General features: G+C 39.1%; 1 protein-coding gene across 1 annotated transcript in view; it reads right to left on the bottom strand.

The window, feature by feature from the left end:
* SPATA13 (spermatogenesis associated 13) overlaps positions 1–13,507 on the bottom strand; it is a 186,840-nt gene extending 173,333 nt beyond the window's left edge. The window contains exons 1-2 of the mRNA XM_074569072.1: positions 13,237–13,507; positions 6,113–6,148 (exon numbers count right to left, since the gene is read on the bottom strand). Coding sequence (XP_074425173.1) covers positions 6,113–6,148; positions 13,237–13,287 — 87 coding nt within the window. The 5' untranslated portion in view covers positions 13,288–13,507. The remainder of the gene's footprint in view (positions 1–6,112; positions 6,149–13,236) is intronic.
* Positions 13,508–22,698: the final 9,191 nt, after the last annotated feature.

Below are 22,698 nucleotides of genomic sequence, written 5' to 3'. Positions count from 1 at the left end.
TACTGTATTTATTTGTGTATCTACCAACTGCACACCAGTGAGTAGCTGCAAAAAGCAAAATTCCGTTTAAGAAGAACATATCAAACCTTTCATCTAGATAAAAACCAAATGTATATAAGACAATCCAAATGGGAGGGAACACTGCATTAACTCAAAGGCTGTTAAAGTGAGATCAGTAACAGCAGGCATCACAGGCTAGTTTGGTTCCTGTCCCTATTGCTGACCTGGCAGGTGAGCTAAAATAAGCCACTTTGCAACTCTGTGCTTTCCTCCCACTCCTTTCTGAAATCTCTTTGAAGGTCAGGATTTTTTCTTGTACAATGCTTTACTGCTGAGGTGCTATGAGGATTAACCCAAGGCCATGAGTTTCTACAGACTGAGCAGAAAGTCTCCTGCTTGTGCACATCCAAAAGAAGCTCCATGAGCTATGCCATCATGTCATTGACGGCAGAAAGACCCATTGGGGAAAAAGGGATTGTGAGGTGTAGACGTGCTTCTTGACAGAACAGCTTGCCTTTGGCCACAGAGGAAGCCTGTAGCAGCTACAGGAGGTGAACACAGACACCTCCCACAGTTCAGCTCGGCTCAGTTACTTGCCTGCGAGGTTTTATTCCTTCCCTCCACAGTATGCGCAAGGGGGAATCTGTGTGTCAAAATACCTCTTGTCTGAAACCAGACATCTGGTGTAATGTTCTTAGAAGGCTAGTCGTGCCACTAGCAGCTGAACTGAGTTCAAGTAAATGACAATGTATGTGTTAGAAAGATGACTGTGACCCTATGGAGAATTAGTATGTCAAAGCATGTTTATCAGCACCAGAAATTTTAACTCTCATTTGAGCAATTTCGATCACTTCTTTGGAAAAGATTTTTAACCTGCTTGCTCTAACATCCCCTTTTCCACTATCACTGGTAGAAAAGAGTCTCTGGGAGCATATTTTTCAGCCAAAATCTTTAAATGTTCCAGATTCCTTTAATAAGGAAATAAACCAAACCATTTTTATATAGTTTGTTAAACCCCCATAATACTTAAAATGTATTATAAGGGCTGAAATTTTTTTTGTTATTTGGACTGCGCTACTTTGCAGGCTAGCAAGAAGGTATAGGTACATGACATATACAAAAACATGAAGTTTACTACAGCTGATGATTTACATTCTAAGAAACTGTGCAGAGTGCTTAAAATCAGTCATAAGTACCCAAAGCCTATAGCTATATCTCTCTTTGGAGAGAGAGGTGGGTGGGAACATTTGTCATTCTCATTGGCCAATCCAGCCCAAACCACAACAATGCACCAGAAAAAGAACTATTAAACTTTATTCAAAAAATTATAGCCGTTGGGGAAAAAAAACCCCAAACCCAAACCAAACAAACTTCCAAAACAACTTGTCTACATTTCCAGAAATCATTCACCAACAAGCTCTAAATAACTTAAAGGACTTCTTTTCTACTAGACTTAGGACTGTGATCTGTGCTTTTGCTTTCTTGTGGAAGAGAAATTTAAGCAAATGGCGTTCTCTATGAGTCAAAGAGTCAATGCCTTGCTCAAAAAGGAAATTTTGTCTGCATGCACAAAATAAGCTAAAGTAAGCCACTACAAACGCACCACTTCTTAACCTCTAAATTGAAAAACATAGTCTAGCATATTGCCTCTTCAGTTGTTCTGGCCCCTGGCATATGACTATACCCCTGCCTCTCACATGACCCACTGCCCGGTTCAGGTCGCCAGCAGCAAGATCTTCATATTGAAGCTGAAAGTGAAGAAAGAGAAGAAGAGAAAGTGATGTGGGTGATGCAGGCAGAGAAAAGTATTTTTTAAAAATGTGCAAAATTGTTTCCATTTCTTTGGTTGCAATTCACGCTTGCATCGATAATTGGCCATTGCAGTGTGTCATCTCAGAGAACCCACCCTGCACCCACAGCTAATCACAGCTACTGCAGGTTTTCACACAAGGGCACTTGCTACTGTTCCAGTCAGCTACAAACTCTCTTTCAGCCCAACAAGTGATTCTCATGCCTTCATCAGAGCTCATCTAGATTACAGGTTTAATGGGTGCATGCATTTTGGAAATCCAATTGGTACACTCAGCTTATCTCCTTGACCAAGCTTCTGGCATAAACAGAATCTTTCCTTCACTCTCACTGTCCCACTTTCCAAACACTAATTAGATGTCTGTCCTCATCTTTAGGTCTCTCTGTGGCTTCATCCCAGCTCAAGGATGAAGACTGAGGTGCACAATTGTTTGTTCCAGTTATGCAAAGTAGGCCCAAAGCAAAGGAAGCTTGTATCCAGAATTATTGAAGATGTGCAACTGAATGGCTTGCGATTGTTAACTGATATGCAGATAAGTAATGGACTAGTGATCAAGACGTCTGTAGACCATCAAAGAACTATCAGAAGTTTACACAAGATACCTTTAGTGTGGCTTCTCTCATATGCTAAAGTGTAAGTACAATAAGGATAACAGACCAGAAAACATCCAAATTGGAACACACAGTGCTGACAGTGATTAGAGTTTGGGTGTATGGTTAGTACATGGATAAAATAAAATGCCAGCTAAAAATGTACAACAAACACATGCAATCAGGTAAATGAAGTACTGCTTGAACATATACACAGGACTAACTCCACATACAGCGAAGAAATCTGGGTGATGGTTGTACAGACATCCCTGGGAGCAATTTGATCAGCAAAAGAGAATTGTGTTTGTTACTTACAAGCTGATTAAAAGAACCCGAATAGTTACATCAGTCCCTGAATGACTACAGATTTCCTGACAGGGATGCAAGAGTAGATGATTCTGGTAGTAAGTTATTGCCCATCCCCGGAGCGGCACCAGTTTGGTGGAAATGCTGAATTGGTAGTAATTCCTGGAGAATCAAGAATGCCAGCTGTGATTAGTGATCAGAAGGAACAAGCAAGGCGTTTAGTCCTCTAACACGAAGGAATTTTATACAAAAAGAGATTCTTGTAGCAAACACAACTCTCAGGTCTTGATCCAAGAGCATAAGGATAAACTTCCACAGAAAATTCAGAGCATCACAAACCCCCAAAAGACAATTAATTTCTTTAGCCTTGCCTTGTTCTACACAAACCAGTAATGTTTTATTACAGAAATCTATAATAAACCTTCCACTGCCACAGTTCTCTCCCTGGAGAGAGGATTCTGTGAGATACTGTAACTGCTAGTCCCATTGCCGAACCCACTACTAATGCAAAGAATTCAGAAGATACAAGAAAGCACAGTACACAAAAACCACCTCCATGACAACATACCCTGCAAAACTAGAAGGATTAGGAATGAAAAGCCCAATCATTATAGTTTCAACTTTACTGCCCTCACCAGAGGATCAATGTCTGGAAATGGAGAATTGCATTAATCATCTGCAAGAGCTGCGGCTGCTTTCAGTGAAAGGTATGCACACAGTGTCCTCTGTATTAGCAAGAGGTAGGAAACCTGTAGGTGTGATAGCATTTATTGCTGCATATAAGATCCTGGCTATTGTGGAAGAGTTCACTGCCCAGATACTCACATACACAGAGCAACATGCAAGCCACGTTAAATCTTATTTCTAATTTCCTACTCATTTCTCAGCCCAGTACAAAACAGATTTCTTCCATCCTGCTTCACCTTTTCTGTGCTATTTTTTTGCTAATGAAACTGGGCTACCTCTCTAGGCTTAATTTATACCCCCAGGTAATTTGCTTTAGGTCTCATCCTCCTCCCTGTTCTGCTGTCTGTTTCTTCCAGCTTCCCATTTCCCTTTCCTGCACACATTCTGCATGCTGATGCTGAAAAGACTTCCTCTTCCACTGTTCTTATGAGCCAGAAGAGCTCTTGACTGCCAGCTCAATTCACCTTTTATCCTCATCAGAAGGCATTTACTGTCTTGTGCCTCTTGCTGTCTCTGCAGTGGTTGCATAACTACTCTCACTAGGTGCAAGAAGACAGAGTTTGACTGAGTGATGGTGTCCCAAATAAAGCTGCACCATGCGTACATACATGTGCTATTTTCATCACCACTGTGCAGCTCAGCTGGCAGTGACAGTCTCACAAGGCAGACACATGAATACACTCACAACATTTAAGATCCTCTGCTGCTGCTTACGTTTGCTCTCACCTACTCCGCATGGCAGATGTTTCCTCTACACATCTCTCCTGTATTGTGTAATTCCACACACATTAGTACCTTTCCCAGTTCTCACTCCAGGGCACACAATCTCACATGTAACACTGCTATGATGAAGGACAATCACATGCTGGTACTCAGAGGTCTCAGGCAGGGCTAGGCACAATAAAGACATAAGTCATATGGCTTACTGTTTAGCCAAATTAGTTTTGGAGGACCTTACTGTGCCCTCTTACACAAAGAAAGTTACTGAATTCCTGTCGCAGGACCAAAATCTGTGAAGACATTCCTGGTACATTTGCTTCTGGTACAAGACAGTGAAACTATTTTGTACATCTGCAGAATGCGAGAGACCTCCCCTTCTTCCCTCCATCAGTAGATGTTTTGTACTGTTGTTTCCACGAACTTGTTTATGTCATCATTCCAAACACATGATGTGTGTTGTGCTACCAACCACTGTGCTCTTTGTCTTTTTTACAGGAGGCAGGCTTAAGAAGGAAATTTAGCAGAAAGGTTTATTATAATCCTACAGAGCCAGAGAGCAGAACCCCCAGACCTGCTTCTCAGCTTGAGCTTTTCCCTGCATGGTTTAGATCAGACTGATTTATCTTGTTCCTAGTTACGTAATTCCTAACAGACCAGGGCAAGGATGCTAAGAGCATTTTGGCAGTCTGTGGTCTGGTCTAAATCAGGCCTGGAATTTCCCCTGCTGTTGGCCACTACTGTAATTTTCCCAGAAATTTTCACACCTCCATTTCTTCGCAAAGCCAAAACAGCTGCACTACGACTCCGCGCTCTGCCACCAGCTGGTAAGAATAGTCTGTTTGTCTTTATGTCAATGGACAGTTCCTGAAACCTCCTTCTCATGATAACAAAGCATTATAATTGAGACCACAGGTCAGCCTTGAAAACTTGTAAGCAAGGCTGTGAGCTTGTCTTGTGAAGTGGCCTGCGAGAATGCAGAACTGCCTCAGCAAGAGTCAAGGTTGGAGCGTCACCACTCTGGCCACCCCCACCTGCGGGATGGACAAACAATCCATCAAACAGTCCTGTTGTAGGACAGGGGTACCATGGTAGCAATGAGCTCTGCCCAGCCACTTCTGTGCCTGTTGCAAGCATTGACTAGAGCACCACATCTCTCAACTCATTTGTCGTCTTCTATCTGACCATTTTTTCATTTCTAGTGAACTCTAAAAATTACCTTTTCCAATGTGACTCTCTGAACGTATTTAATCTACCTAAATGATGAACTTTGTTTAACTGAAGAGTTATTACTTGCTCAGTAAACCCTCCCACCCCCATATAAATACATTTATTTATAACCCTAGAGCTTAAAAAGCAAACACTAACTACACAATTTTGAGCTGGTTTTGGTTTGTTTTGTTAATTTGTTTTTATGGGAATTTATTGATTCAGAAATACTGTAATCTGAAAAAGCGTAAAAACACTTGAATTGCCCCACAGCCTTCTGGTAATTTAGATCACTGTGTAACATTATAATTTTGCAGTGTAAGAAACACCGTTTCACATCCTGACTAACTGATCTGCATTGAATTCATTTTTAAAGTTGTTGAATTATGGTAACAAGATCACAATAATTAAACGAGCTTCAGGGGCAAGAGGACAGAGTTGGGAGTTAGCTCTGCAGTCCCTGTGAGAGAAAAGATTTGTGTTTCCCCTTGAGCTAGTCTAAGCTAGCGATACAAATCCTCAGAGCTCACATTAATGCAAGCCTGACTGACAACCTCCCATTCAGCGCAACCATCTCAGATTTCTGCAATTAGCATGTGCTCTAAAATTTCTGATTCTGTAGGCTTGGTCTCTAATTTGCATTTTGAAAAGGCTCTTAAGAATGACGATACCAAGACTGAGAAAATTCACTGCTTTTGAGACACATTCTGCATATCTCCAAGTGCAGTAAAAGTGTGTTTCTGTTAAAATCAATAGGATAAGTATCACATGGGAAAAAAATGACTGTTCTTACCAAGTTAGGAGCACTGACGGCTTTCATGGAGGAACTCTGGAAGGAGACAAAAGGAACTAATCAACGCACTGAAATAGGGAGACAGTGTATTTAAGTAATGCAGAAAGTCCCAGACAGCACTTGCTAATCCCTGAAAATCTCTTCATGGCCTTAATAGCAGCTTTTTATGTGGAAAACTGTATATTCAAGATGTCTACGTACAACTTAATCACAGAAAAAAAGGGAAAGCAGAGATATACTAGACGTACTTTCCCATTTGCTACTAGTGACTGATTTTTCTCTTTGTCAAGGTTTGCTTTAGAAAACCCAAGAAATCAAACTATTTATTACATAAACAGGAAGATTATTTCACATTTTAAGAACATTTTGCTGAACAATAGGAGGCTTGAAAATCAATGAAACAAAGTCTGTAAACACCAATGCTAAATAGGTTCCATATTGGAATGCTGAAATCATCACATAATGCCTAAAATAATATTCGTGAGATCAGTTTCTGACATTTTAGTCATAGACTAGACAGATATTACACACCTGAAGTTCCAGCTATTGCATCCTAGTTTTCTTGGACCTAAGATACAATTTGTGTTGTCAGGTTCTTAACAAATGAAGATGCCGCATTCCTAGGCCATTTTTAATAATGATGTCTTCGTTGTGTGAACTTAGTCAAGTCATTCTTTCAATCATTTTAGACTATACATTTACATGGGATGACCTGTTTGGTTTTTTTGTTTGTTTTTTTTTTGCCAAACAATGACGTTACCTGCTCTCTATTTAACTTCCAGTATGCTATTTAACCAACTCAGAGGGGTACCAAGGATTAAACAATGTCTGGTTGAATATCATTTAGTACTGTGTAGCTATTCACTACAATGACATCCACTTTGCTGTATCTGATAATAAATTAAAAACCTGACATTTATTATTAGAATATATGAATGCATTAGCGTGACTGCTTTTTCTCCACACAGAAAATCAGCTGAAATATTTACATTTATCATTTTCTTCTTGTACCTATTCTATGCTGTAAGCTTACATCTTAACTCTGATTAAAATGACTTTAAAAATCTGTCTTACCCATTCCTATGGTAATTACACAGTGCACTGATAGAATCATAGAATCTTCATGGTGGAAAGGACCTTTGAGATCATCGAGTCCAACCATGCACATAACCATCAAGTTAAGGGGCATGATCACCCCTTTCTGCTCATCACTCTTGAGGCCACATCTGGAGAACTGAGTCCAGTTTTAGACTCCTCAGTAAAAGAGAGGTGTTGAAAAACTGGAGTATGTCCAGAGCAGGGGGCACTCAGATGGTTGGGGAATAGAAACGTAGTATGTGACAAGAGGCTGAGAGAACAGAAAGGCAAATCCCTATTATGTATTAGGAAAAAAACTTATGACTATGACAGTGGTGATACACTGGCACAGCTTGTACAGAAATCATAGAATAGTTTGGGTTGGAAGGGACCTATAAAGCTCAGATGTCAAGCAATCTCCATCCTTGAAGTTTTTAAAAACTTGACCGGACAAGGCCCTGAGAAACCTGATATAACTTGGAAATTGGCTTTGTTTTGAACAGATAGCTGGACAGGACACCTCCAGAGGTCTTTTACAACTTAATTTTTTCTGTGATTCTGTGTTTTCATTGCTTGCACTGAATGTGTTTGGAGTGTGAAGATAAAAATCCCATCATACTTTCTCTTGTTCTCCCACATTCACATACTGCTCCACAAGTAAGATCTGTCCATGATTGCCCTGATTAGAACTGTATATAGAGAAAGCAATTCTCCACCAAAAGAGATTGCAGACTTGACGTATAATCCAATAAAAAGGCTTCTATCAAACAGATTCTGCAGGCCATGGAGCCCGGTAGTCACTCGCATTCCCTTTACAGGAGCAAGAAGCATCTTTACCCCTTATTTACAACGATAGGAGCTCTGAGTTATCCATACAGATGCAATTGTCCACACTGCGGATGCCTCAGTTTCTTAGGTGAACCCTACTCTCTGCCTGCTAAAACTTGATCTTACTGTCCAGTACTGCTTCAGTGGCTCCCTCTACAGCCGTTTCTGCCCTTTTCTGTCTATTGCTTCTTTTCTATGTTAGTGATAAGTTCTTCAGGTTCATAATTCATGTTCTGCACTTGTGTAACACCTAGCACAGCGGGCTACACCTGCAGCAGTAGGCTAAACAAGGCCACGGCATGGGTTTGAGGTCACCCTATGATCACCCTGTGAGAGTGCTGTTCATTTAACCACTCTGTGGCATGATTTTGGCCTAAGCCAGCTACCACTTCCATACACCACACCAAGGTGGAGACAGCACATAAATAATGCCCGATAAGCACTGTGGATGAAGCTGTCCCGTTTTGGGAAGGGGGCCAGAGAGCTTAGCTGCAGGAGTGCAAGCCAAGCCACACTATTTGCCCTCCAGCCAGTGAGTCTTGGCCTGTTTCTTTCACTTGCAGAGATGTAGCCATCAGACCCATAAAGGCCGAGTTATAAACTGCATCTCTCAGTTTTACTGTCATCATGCACTTACTAACTAAAATAATCCCTTAATGAATGACAGGATTTTTATTGCCAAGCTTTAACTCAGCACTAAACAAATTAACATTCCTTTTTTTTTTTTTCCCACAAAGTAAAAATTAAGAAAAGAACCTAAAAATATGGAATACACCTTGGAGTTTTAATGGAGAAAGCATAAAAATCATCTGATACATCTAAATGCAGTTTCTGCAGTTCAGGGAAAGGCTCAGTTAATACCGTCACTTTGTTTTCGCAGTTTCAATAATCTTGACGTGAACACCGTATTTCTTTACCAGAAAGGACTTGGCAAGTCTCACACAAAATTTAGAATTACAAATACAGATGATGTCAATCAGAAATTATTATTTCACTGTAATTGCTGACTCTTGTACAGATTACAGCTATCATATAGATTACTGACCAATAAAGCTGCTGAACAGTTTTTATTCTTTTGCATCACAACAAGCAATTTCTAGTAAATGGACAAATAGCAGAGCTGTTCTTCACCCCCTATCTACAGCTCCCTGCCTGTGATCCAGCAGCCCAACCTCTCTGTACCAGTCACAGGCAGACATTGACAGTAACGGATGCCAACAAACAATGAAACCAGCAAAACCAAGGGAGGGCAGGAGGAGGAAGAGAGAAAGAGGCGATTGGGTTTTGTTAAGCCACTCATGAGTTTCAATAATTAAGGCTAATTCACTACAAGTCAAGAGATGTTGCAACCTCATGCCTGTGCAACCTCCCAGCTGCCATATCAGCTCCAGATACAAGCTGCTTTCTTGTTTTTAAGTAAAAATTAAGCTACTGAAACAAGACTCAGAGCAGAAGTGGGTGGTCAGTAATTTCCGATTGCATACACCTTTTTTTGAAATCAGCAGTGATGCTTTGTATTTGTAATGCAATGTTGTTGTAGCTTGTGATGCTCCAAGACAATGCTTATAAAGGCAAATTTGATTGGGAGAGCTGGAAAAAAATACAAGCTTTCAAGCACATAAGCCCTCTTTCAGCGCTAAATCTCCAAGCTAAACCAGGAGCATGAATCATTGCTGTGATTTTAATTTAATTGAATTAGTCCTTTTCAAGGAAAAGGACAGTTGGTACCAAGGGAGCAGAAGAGAATGTTAGCAGAAACAGAGGTGATAATATTTTAGGCACTATGGGACCAGAAATCAGTAATTACTGTCTCCAGAACAGTGAGCTCTTAATAGAGGATATGGTGTGGAGGAAATGCTACCCAACCATTTTTTATATTGGGTCCATGATTTTTAGTACCCACTGTAATTGAATTTTCATTCCCAGGCTAATTTCTAGAGGCATTTTTCATCTCTCACTTAAGGATCCAGAGTAAGAGATCAAACTGTGGGTTTCATGAATTACATTATATTTTGAAAATATATATTTTGAAAATTATACATTTTTTTTTTTAAGAATTATCTGCATGAAGTAATACTGCGGCTTAATTCTTGTTTCATTTCATTCTTACAATCTTCATTTGGCACTCTGGATAAAGTATATCATCACATCCTGGGACATAAGATCCATACATCCAAGGCTGGAAAGAGACAGTGGGAAGTTCTGTTGCAGGGTATGATCTTCTTCCAAGCCCGAGTGTTGACACACAGTAAGATGGGATGCAAATGTGGGTGCAGTCAGTAAGAAGTGGGAGGAGAGCAATTTTGAGCTACATTAAGTCTGTACATAGTATTATCTAATGATCCCAGATTCAGATCTTTTATTGAAGTAAGGAGGAGATAATTTTTTTATATACACCATACCTAATCTGCTACCAATGAGTTGGAAGAATTAGGGTCACTGTAGCAATGCTAACCTATCTGCCCACTAGTGCAAAAGCTGACCTGCCAGACACCAGACCCAGGCAAACGTGCATTTAAAAAAACGCTTTATGAGCCTTTAAAGAAATTGAACTTAACACTCTTGTAAGCTCCTCTGATATGAAAAGTACTTAAAGTCACAGGAAAGCAGATGCTAACAATTTTAAAGGATGCTTTTTAAAAATGCACTCTCCACACAAAATAAGCAGGTTGATTTAAAATGCTAAAAAGATTAGGCCTGTGAATCACCATATCTTTTTCTACAGCTTTTACCAACTTACATTTGTCTGTGGTGTATGAGGCACATGTGCTGCAGAAAGATCACCACCATCTCTCTTTATATGTTCTTTTTTTAAGAAATCGAAATTCCTAGAGGCAAGAAATTCTGACTATCCACATTATGTCCTATAGGTTTCTTTATCGACATCAGGTGTGGCATGTCTAGGTAATATGACAGAAACACTCCCTGTTCCCATTGCTGTGATGGATTTTCCTTTTGAAAGTAGTATCTGTTTTGCCACATGTTGGAGCAGGCGGAGAAAGGGCAGAGGCCCAGCAACAAATGTCGTATGAGCTCTGGTCACATTTACTCACATCAAACTGCTTATGTGACCTCGATCAACCTTGATGCTCTCTGCATGCAAGAGAATGTTTATGTAACAAGCTGAACAGTCAGTCCACGATCAATAAATGTGTTAAATAAGCACACCAGGACTTCTCTGGCACAGTAAATGACAAAGTGCTTTGCACTGCTAGGCATATTTCCCAATCTAACATATAGCTAGATCCATCTTTTAAAAGACAAGCTGTTTTCCTGGATGCCCATGACATCCCCAGCTTCTCCCTGGAGGAGGAGTAGGAACGTGCTGCCTTTCCCCTGAGCCATCCAGCGCAGAGACCTGCCACGACACCTCCTGAGGCCAGGGTGAGGCGGCCACGGGTTCCCAGCTTCGCAGGAGCGAGGTCAGCAGGCATCTGGGCCCCTGCCTTCACAGCCATTGCCCCGTCACCCCTGTGCGCTGTAGGCTGCTAGCCCCGGAGAGGAGCTCGACACCCCGCCGCCCATCCCTGTGCCCATGGGAAGCCTGACATTGAGCAGAAACCACTGTGGCAGAGTACTTGGTATAAAAGTTTTTTAAAGACTAAAAGCTCTGAATGGGTATCTCTTCATCTAAATTAATTTTGTTAAACTAATTGTAAATTCTATTATAGCTGAAGTCTATTATTGCATGCCAATTTTCTATCTCAAATTAGCCAAGAGGCTAGTGACTGGATTAGAAATCTCTAGTGCTGCAGCATATCTCTGCGGTATGAAATGCTACAGGTATAGACATAACAGATATAAGGCCACCAGTCAGGGCAACACCAGTGGATTATACAAAAACTAAATGGAGGAAAAAACCATAAATGCCATGAGAACTGTGTGCATGAACCAGCATTGCTCAGTGGGACTCACGGCTCTGAAAATCCTCCTGGGGCAGCACAGGAGCCAAAGAAACATGTTTCAGACCAGTTGAGTATCAACTGCTTTTGAGATTATTAGTGCTTGTGTGTATCTGTAGGGAATATGGCTTTGTTTCCTTTCATAAGAGAAAAATAGCTCTAATAACAGCACATTACTCTGTGTTAGGTATTTAAAACCTTTGAGGAAAGGAAAATCATATTTTAGTCCATTAAAAACATTCAGAAATGGAATTTTTTGAAAGTTAATCATAATTGAGATTACTTATAATTCTGCTTTTATATCAGTAATAAACTGATAAACTACCACTTTCAGCTACTTGATATTCAAACTTCAACACTACAACAGTACAACTAATTTCCATAACACTTCAGTACAGATTGAAATTGTAAATAATACAGCTGAACACAAAATCTGAAAATTGCTTGTGGTCAGTAGTCTGCTCAAAAGGTTTAAATCTTCACATCTGTACAGAAAGTTGAGTGCAAAGGAGTTGTGACCAGGCCAAAGAAAATAATAACTTGATTTTCGAGTATTTATGGAAAAAAAAATCTTATGTTAGTCTCTCAAACACTGAAGATGAGTGTTTAAAGACGGAATGAAGCCTTATTTTTTGCTGAAACAAGAGGAGGAATATTCAGTGTATAGTTAGTGTGCTGTGTACTCACTGCTCATGATAAGCCAAGAGAATTCAAAGAAAATTACACCAATTTTCTTTGCAAGAAAAATCTCCAATGCAATTTTTTTTGTCCACCTGATCATTTCTCAATCAATCAGATTTATGTCATGCACAGAAATGAAGAAAAACATGTACATGTTAGACTCTAATATGCAAGACATTGAGTGGAAATACCGCATGACTTTCACTCTAGCTGGAATCGGGAGAACAAAAAGCCCACCCTTAATTTTGTCACCTGACTTGAAATTTAAAAAAAGAGCATCAGCATCAACCCCATGAATGCTGTAATATATAATATTTACACAGAAAAAACTCCCCATGGCATTTGGAGAGGGAATGGAAACCAAAGTTTCCATTGCCTTATCCAAGAATTACTGCAAAATCTAATTTGTCAGATAAATGAAAAGCGGAAAGCGGCAATAAATACTCATTATTATTCTCTATTTGCAGAAGTCAGTAGCAAAACTCCCATTGATTCAAGCACCCATCATTTCACTAGGAAGGAAGGGAATGTCGAGTTGGAGGAGGAGCTTTCTTCTTTTGAATTTTAGCTAGATAATTAGTTAAGCTTCAATAATTTTCAATATAGGTCATAATTGCTTGAAAGTGCTATACTCACGTGATCAGTGTCTTTTGCAGACAATGTTGCACCACAGGGAATAGCCAACATAATTATATGGCACAGCTTGGCTCGAATTAATAGTTCTGAGAGTTCAGGTTAAGACAGATTAGATTTCAAAGTTGTCCAAATCAGGCGCCTAGAAATGCCTCTTTTTATCTCAGCTTTTCGCAAAATAAAATAATAACCCACAGAACAATTTTTGCTCATACAGGGCTGCAGACTTTCTAGCACTGCTTGAAGTTAAGCGCTCTCTGATTAACACTGCTCTGAGACATTTCAATACAAGTAGCAATGACCAGAGGAGCTCTCACGTGAGTACCCTTTACCCCACAAAAGTTCTCTCCACTTGACTGCACCGCCTGAGTAGCTGAAACAATACTTCTTACCGTAGGCAAGAGAAGTGAAACTGGCAGCTAGAACTGATATCAAATGATACTTTCTATCTTGGGAGCCTGTTTCCAGGCCTTCAGTGTTTGCCAGATGTCAGCCGCTGAGTTAGAGAGCTCCCACACAGGATGCCTGCCTCTGGCTGAATTTTTTAGTGGGAAGTTTTAATCAAAGCAGACAGGTTTTTTCGAACTGAGATTACGGAAAATTACAGTCTTCTCAAGAGCTCTTGTTAAGAATCTCTAGCAGCACTCTCTTTGGGACACAGACTTGAAATTTGATTTTAGTGAATTGTCTGGCTCCAGGCATAGGCATTGGTTATTGTATCAGAAGTGAGGACACTCTCTCCTGTGTTCTTACAACTCACTTTATTGATGAGCTGGAAAAAAATGGATTTAATCATGGAGTGATAAGAAAAGCATGGAGAATTACAGGAACAGAATAAAAGCATGTGGGTTAAGGTGGCAGAGGGGGCCAAACAGCCAAAGAACAAAAGGGCCAGGATGGAAACAAGCAAGCAGGAGAGAAAGGAGGGAAGTTCAAGGTGAAAGCATGTGCAACTACTAGAAAACTCCAAATTACAGGATTTAGAGCCGATCCTAGGTTTCCCTATCAATGGAACAACTGTTTTACACATTAATAACCATCCTTTGTTTTAACAGCTGTTCAACAAGAGGTAGTGACATACTACCAGTATTGTTTACTCCATGAACTCTAGAGATCGAGGTCTGTGGTGCAAATGTTGGTAGTATCGAAGTTTAAACCACAATGATCACTCAGCTGGAATATAAGTAGCTCTCCAAAGGATAAATTGACAAAAAAACCCAGAAATCCATGCATTCGTTATGCATGCATGAGTTCCTATTTGAAAGGACAGGAGTATAGCAAAGATAGAAATTTTTAAAGCTGGGAAATGAGGGATTAAATTTTGACCACACAACTTTGCTTTGGCACAACAGGCTATTGAGCTGTATTGCTGACAAAGAGGAAGGCAACACCAAGTACAGCATCTGGAAGACTGAGAAGTCTTCCCTTCTCAGATATTCCACTTTACGTTTCCCACACTAACACTGCTGACACAACTCCCCATTCATCTTCTTTTCCTAAGTGGAAGACTTCTAGCAATTTAGTTTGCCACAGAAATCAGGGAACTTTCTGTAGGGTTTTTTTTGTCTTTCCATTGTGGATTTAAGGTTATTAGTTCAAATTTTGGGCATTGCGCAAATCCTCAAAGCCATTGAGGATTTCCTAACAGATTTTCTTCATTCCCTAATATCCTTTGAGGTACCTAGTTTGCTTGCTTGTCTACTTTTTTATTGGTAAAATCTCTATGTCACTGACACATCTGCTGCTGGATATGCACCATATGCTTCTCCTTCTCTCCAAGCAAAACAGTCACCTGAGTTTAAACTGTGAAGTTATCCAGTGCAGGATAATTTCATGAGTCTTTTGCAACACGAAAATGTTGTTTCTAACTATTTTCCTTACAGAAACCTAATAATTATCTTAATAGGACTGCTTCTAGCAGTAAATTAAGTCTAGTGAAAACATATAATACATGCATGACTAGAGAGATCTTAATTAACTTTCAGATGACTAACCCCTTTCAGATTATTAACCCAGTTTGGGATTTATATGGACAGTGTATCAAAATATGCCAGAAGGTAACAAAAACATTATGAATATTCATTCCTAAATGGTCCACCACAAACCACTACAGAGCCCAGGAGACATCCCACACCCAGTCTTCTGCAGGGATTTGTATTATCAAGCTTGCTGAAAACATCCATTTTAGACAATACTAAAAAAACAGCCTTTTACAATGGAAAAGTGGTATTATTCATACCAGTTTCTAGTTTCTTATACTGAAGCTGTTCTTATCTTAAAAGGATTCCTTTTGCTAAATTTACTAAATCTAACTCAGTTCTGATGTCATGCCCCAACACACTGGCACAGTGTAATTAGTGACTGTCATTTTTATATACAAAAATTGTAGCAGATGGTACATTTAGGATCTCTGTTCTTTGAACTAGCAGGAAATATTTCATTAAACATTTTTTAAATGAAAGTGTAATTTCAATCAAAAAAACCTGGCACAATAAATCTTATTCTTGGATGAGAAGTTGATGGATGGGACACATTTGTGTCACCAATAGTATTTCAATGTCTTGACAGCAACTTGTTTTAAAGTCTTTTCTCTGAAGTAAACTAAAAGTGAGTCCCCAAGACATACATCTTCTCTATAAAATAGTGAACACATGAAAATAGATTGAATTCTTTTCATGATTCACAACTCAAGCTAATGAAATTCAGTCCAATAATAGGGTCACTGATGTTAAGCAACCTCCTTTCCTGCAGCCTCTCTGTCCACTCAAAGCACAGTTCTGCCATCCCTGACTTTAGACACATAAACAGAATAGAGAAAATACAAGAATAAGACTGATCAAATCAGATTTCAGTTGCCTGCTACAATTCATTTTTGCAATTCCTGACAGCCTTTAAAAAAAATTTCTTAACTACAGCACTAACACAAACAAGCGCTAAAATCATTCAAGTTCTCATACAGTTCTCCACCTAAAGAGTGATAGATTTTAAGATCTGATAAACTGAAAACATCACCCCAGAACCAAACTCATTCCAGACAAGTGAGAAATCAAACACTGCTGTTACCAGTGAAAAACAATGAGACGTAAGCTCTCTGCAGCATAAAAAAGTTACTATGAGAGGCAGCCAGAGCAGAACTCAACTGCAGGTCTTGCAACCCTACTGAAGCAAAGTACACCAACAGTATCTGCAAATAAACAGAGTTGTTTGGTAAGATTAGTTAATAGGAAAACTCCGCTAACATGTGAAGGGTATTTATTTTCAGAAGAAGCCTCGTCTAAGTTAATACCAGGTAGCTAAGAAGCTGGATGCTTCGATCAGAAACAAAATAGCTGATACATGAGATCTTTCTAGCAATGCCCATGTTATTTCAATCTCCCTAACCCCTCTAAATATAAAAACCAAACAACCCAAAACAAAACACAAAACTCTCAAAATAAACTCCAGGTTATTGTAAGTATATGTCAGATTGCTACCCAAGGAGTATTTCAGCAACTATCAAGTAGCAGTATGCTATGAAACTAGTTTGGCAATGACAGAGACACAGTTATCCAAGCATTAATCAGCTGTCGTTATGTGACTATGCTATTCTTTGCCTCTGAGAAGTGCTCCTTCCCAGCAGATTGCCAGGTAGTGTGGGAAGCTCATTCCTCACTTCCATCAAACCCTCTTCTGCTGAGGAGTGGAGGACAGTTCCAGCATTTCCAATATGAGCATTAAATCTTCTTAACTTTATTTGTCCCAGATTTTTCTTTGTTTTAATATTATTTTCACCGCTACCTTCCTCTGGGGATCTGTTTGAACGGGAAAACTGATCAGAAGCCCATATGCCAGGGTTTAACAGCTAAATGGAGTGAGAAAATCTTCAATTATCTGAAAGTGATTTCAGTCAGCCAGACTGTGAAATGTCAGTCTACTGACAAAAATGTGCAAAAGCTAATTTAGCCGTCATTATATTTTCTAATTATTAAACTCTAGCTGAACATCAAATATTTAGTACCATTAATTGAAAAAAAACAACACAAATACAGCCAGTTATTTAAATATTGGAATTGTTTTGGATAGTACAAGCACCAGGTTTGCTGAGAAAGTGGGAATGAATCACTGTACTAAATCAAACAAATTGGCCAGCTTACAACATCAAATAATTGCATTTTGGGCATATTAAAGGAAATACTCTTATTCTCAGTGATCAGTCACAAGCCAGTTTCACAGTCTTTGCAAAGTCACTTTGATATTATTAGAAAAAAAGAGAGAGAACAGAGTAGGGAATTTTAAATACATTTAGATGAACAATTAATTGATAGTTTTTTTTCCAAAACACAAATAATCCTCCCCTATATGGTTTATTATTATTTCTGTTGCAGTAGTGTTTTGAGATTTAGTCATGGCATAGCTTCCCTTTGTGCTGTACACGGAACAAAAAGATAATCCTTGTCTTTAAGAACTTACAGGCAAACACGTGGTTATTTGTTAGACAATGCATTTTAGATCATAATTACCTCATTTGTTCCAACCCTTATCATCTCTCCTTTTTCTTAATGGAATCAAGTTATTGACATCACAGTTGCTGGCTACAGAGTGTGGACTTATACAAGACCATATATACAGTTAGTATGAGAAGGCTGCAAAGTTCTTGTTGAATTCCTTATTTAGAAAGCATATAATTTGTTTGGCTTCGATATACCATGTAGTAACTGACAAGTCAGGTATTATTCTCTGAAAATATTTTTAATCAGACCAAGCTAATTCAGCTTGGCTGTCCATGAGCATCTGTGCATCAAGCCATCTGTTTTTATGGGGGAGCGTGAGAGGAAAACAAGCAGGTCAGTTGTCAGTAGAAAGAAGTTAAATAAAACTCCGTTTGATTAAGTAGAATGTCAAAATATAAGTTAATTGAGACATAAGTAAATTAAAATCATTCCCTACTGTCACTTCTGAGACATTACGGTTTATCATTTATGAGCACCCTGTCTGTGCAAGTGTACCCTCAATCCCTGCCAGCATTAGCTGCAAATTGTAATTTTTAGTATTACCTCGTGGGCTTTCTAAAATTTGTCCTTGACAAAGCAGCAAAATTTCAACAACATTATGTCTAATCACATTTATTAACCTCAGTCAAAGATTAATTTGTCCTGTCCTGTTTATCATTGCAAAAGATACAAATTTGGCCTCTTAATTCCTGCTTTCTTTTGTTCTCTCTACCAGACTCCAGAAGCAAATGCCATTGTTTTCTTCAGCGTAAACTGAAAGATCTTTGTTTCCACCATAGTCAAGACGAGTTTTACAATCAGTTTCACAGAAGTCAGAATTTCCTTGTGAGATTTAAATATGACCATTTTTAGATTATTCCTTTATTCCCTAAATCCTTTACAGCGGACGACAAATCATGTTTCAAACAATCTTAGTTAGAGAGAGCACATATTTCAAAAGCTGATGCCCTGTTTCAGGACATTTTTACTTCACTAAGAAAGTTCTCCCTTTTGTCAGTACAGAAAATATTACTCACCACTGCTCATCATCCTCTGCTTTATTCTTCATCATATCATAGTCTCAAATGGAAGTGTCTGTTCTGGCACCCTCCTGAGTAATCCTTCACCTCTTGTCCTTAAAATTTGCTACCCCTGCACTTAACTGTGGAGGACAATAAGGTCACAGCAACCTAGGGTTTATGTGATATCAGTTAAAAAAAAAAGAAAAGCAAACCCCACAACATCAGTCTACACTGTTACACTTCTAAGTCAGTTTCTGTAAGAAGAAAAACTGCTCTTTTATTGGCTTTGCAAAAAGAATTAGCATGCAATGGAACGTCATCATCTTTGCCAAGCAAATAGCTGTAGATATGTATTAAACACTCCTAAGTCTCTTCGATCCCATTTACTCTCCACCTGTCTCTCAAACTAAGCATCCCATCCAGGCAGAAGCGCAAATACCACACTGAGTAATACAGAATACAAATCTGTGTATTTTACACACCCAGCTTCTTGCCCTGCTGTTCCCAATGTTTGCATGAAAAGCACAAAGATAGACAAGAGCTGGTAAAACATACAGCCAGTCAAAAAGAACAGCATGCGGCTTAACAAATCCATAGTATTTACATGTTTTCTGTGAGCTGTCATCCTTTTAGCGGCTCAGCCATGTGGACAAAGCAGAGGTTGACTGATTCTGAATAAAAGTAATGATATGTATTCTAATGTATATATCACTGTATATACATATATATACTGTTGCATGCAAGAAAACTTTAAAAGCAGCAAAATACAACATTCAGTACCCAATGTGGTGTTGATCTTCTTTTGAACCAAAAGTGGGTTTTGAATCTCAGTCACCAATCATAAATTCACAAACATATGTGATGTATTTGTTGCTTGTACAAAAAATATTCTGCCTGAACAACGGAAGTCAGAAAAACAGCAACGGGACTGTTCATAAAATAGTGCATTATTTTACAGAAATTTTACTGTGGGTTGATTCTCCCTCACCGCACTCCCCATCAACCCACACCACCTTTTTCATGTATTTTCACATTGCAGAAGACAACTGAACACTTAAATTTTTGGAAGTTCTTACTGAAATATGTTTCACAGGACTTACAATCATTCAAAGTCATGAAAAAACAATGCTGCATGGAGTAGCAAAAGAGCAGAGTTTTCCTCCTGCTGTCTAAAGGCTGTTCTGTTACCTGGGTTTTGCAGACAGAGCGAACCACATCACTGACTACTGATTTTCAGGCCTCCATTCCTGCGCGAGGAGCACTGGGACAACGGGCCACCAGGCATTCTCCTCCTTCTCCCCACCAACACACACTGGTATTTTTCCAGTATTGAAATCAATAGACTTAATTAATGGAGACCTCCATTACCAGCACTCCTTCTCACCTCCATTATTGTCTACACACTAAACAAGAGACGCTACACTTTCAACAACACACTCTTAAAAAAACATGATTAAATAAAAAGCATACCAAACACCACCCAAAACTGCTGCTATTTATGACTGATTCCTTGCTTTACTGTAGCTTTACATTAATGTGTCAGGGAACCCGAGGCCCCCCCGGGGCCTCCCTCCACCTGCCCACAGCCCAGGACGCCATTTCTGCCATTTTCTTGTCACGAAGTCCTGAAAACCGAAATATGTAAAGAGGATCCTTGTTCCCCAAAGCCTGAAGCCAGAGCAAGACAGCTCCTAGCAATCCCCACCACTTTCCACAGAGCCCCCCAGCGCTGGCATGCACATCAGCCACCCGAGCAAGACACCGATCGACATTTCCATCTCAGACCAGGAGTTAAAGAAAGCAGCACCTCACTTGCCTATACAAATCCAATCCATATCAATCAAATCCATAGCAAAAATTACACATTTAGGACAACATCTCTGGCAGGAACACCTTTCTTTCTCTTACTTTGAGACACAAATGACCACCAAAGGAACATTCCCTGCCACTTTTTTACCTACACTGTAAAACCGCAAGCTAATTTTAGTGTTACTTTGCATTTTCATTTTATCCCTCAGATCACACTGCTTCCTTATCAGCAAAGAGGTGAAGATAAAAGAAAGCAAAAAATTCTTGGCTAGTTATTTTAATGCCTGAACTGTAGAATATTTAATTATTTTCCAAATTGCTTTACCATAACTAGGCGGTTCCTACCCAGTTTTCAAAATCAAAGCATTCTCACAAAAACATGAAGTTTTCAGGTTTTGAGCTATTTGGGGTATCAAGCTTTCTATGCTTTTTTGATCAAGAATGGTATAAAATGAATCGTGTACATTTTCTGTTGGAGTGATGACAGGTCTTGACCCACATACTTTCTATCAAACAGTCTTTTAAATAGTTTTCTAGATTTCTCAAGAACACAGTTAGAGGTAATTATTGGTTTTGCAGTTTCTGGCACATTTCTTCCTACCACAGCAATATTTATTAATAGCTAACATGCTGTTTTTCTGAATCTAGCAAGAATATCTCTTATGGGTATTAGTGTAAGTGTATTTCCTGCATTGACAGTGTTGCAAAAATGACCTTTTGATTGCTATGGTCAATTTTTCATCTTTTGCTGTAATAAAATTAAAATTTAATCAAAACTTCAAGATTTTAAACAACCCTGGCAAGAACTTGTTTTTCAGAAGTCTCATTAATAAGCAACAGAATACCATACCTCTGACAATTACAGGGTTGTTTTTTTTTTTTGCTTTAAAAAGAGACAACTCTACTTAATTATTTTTAAAATCCTTTGTTGTAGCCAGTAACCAGAATTATATTGATCCTTTTACTTGCCTTGTAGATGAAGGCATCTTTGATCATATAAATATCATGAATTCCCATGGCAATATTTAAATATTCCCTCTTCTGTCCCTGATCCCAAAGTACAAACAGCTGCTATAGGGGAATAAGAGTGATATTTTAGATTAAGAAGATCATTAGATGTTGGTTCTTAAGAGCTGTTTCCTTCAAAAAAGAAAACAGAAAAACATTTTTTTAAATATCTGTGACATGAGTTATAGGGAAACCACTTGTACAAAGGAAAGACAATAATCCTATAAATTATAAGCTCCTCAACAAAAGGATTTTCTGTTTTCCATAGGTGAGACAATGCTTTTGTAAAAACTTAAGACCCTACCCCAGTAAGAAGTAAAACTTCAGTATTTCATTAAAGCCAAAAGTAAGCATCCAAGGTAAGACTGGAAGACAATACCTCAGCCTCATGCCTTTGCTGACTATTCTTCTCAAAATGGAAAGATATCCCTGTTTTCCTATGGACTGTATGGTCAGATTCACCTGACCTACTTTCAGATGTGTAAAGGCTAACTGTCTAAATCTAATCTAGTCATGTAGACTGATAGAATTATAGAATATCTCTCAAGTTGGAAGGGGCCTGTAAGGACCATGGAGTCCACTTCCCTGCTCCTCGCAGGACTAACTAAAACTAAACCATATGACTAAGAACTCTGACAGGCTGGGTCCCACGATCGCTTCCCTGGGGAGCCTGTTCCAGTGGCTAACCACCCTCTCAGTGACTCCTCAGATAGTCAATGGAGAAAAGCAAGTACCAACAGAAGGTGAATCACCACATCTTCCATTTTTATTATTTATTTTGCTCAACTTCCACACTTACGTGGCTAACCACAGCTAGCCATCCCTATCAACAGGGCAACAGGCATCTTCAGAAGCATCTAAAAAGATAAAAACACAATAAAGGAAGTAACCCTATTTCTTTCCGCTAAAAGTACAGCAGCTACCTTCTGGGCAGCTAAAGTAAGGAAAGATGAAATTCATTCCCTATGTCAGTCTCCCGATTTTTGAAGGGAATATGAGGACATATTTTATCCAAAAGTCACATAGCCCTGGTTCTCTTTAAAAGCTATGCAAATAGGACTCAAAATCCGGTGATGACAGACAAACTGAAGGATCATACGGGACCAAAGGATCCTAAACACAGAGGGGAACAAATATGTAGAAAAAGCAATTTGCAT

The sequence above is a fragment of the Larus michahellis genome, chromosome 1 (assembly GCF_964199755.1).
Source record: "Larus michahellis chromosome 1, bLarMic1.1, whole genome shotgun sequence".
Classification (NCBI taxonomy): domain Eukaryota; kingdom Metazoa; phylum Chordata; class Aves; order Charadriiformes; family Laridae; genus Larus; species Larus michahellis.
This window is presented reverse-complemented; position numbering and strand designations above follow the sequence as displayed.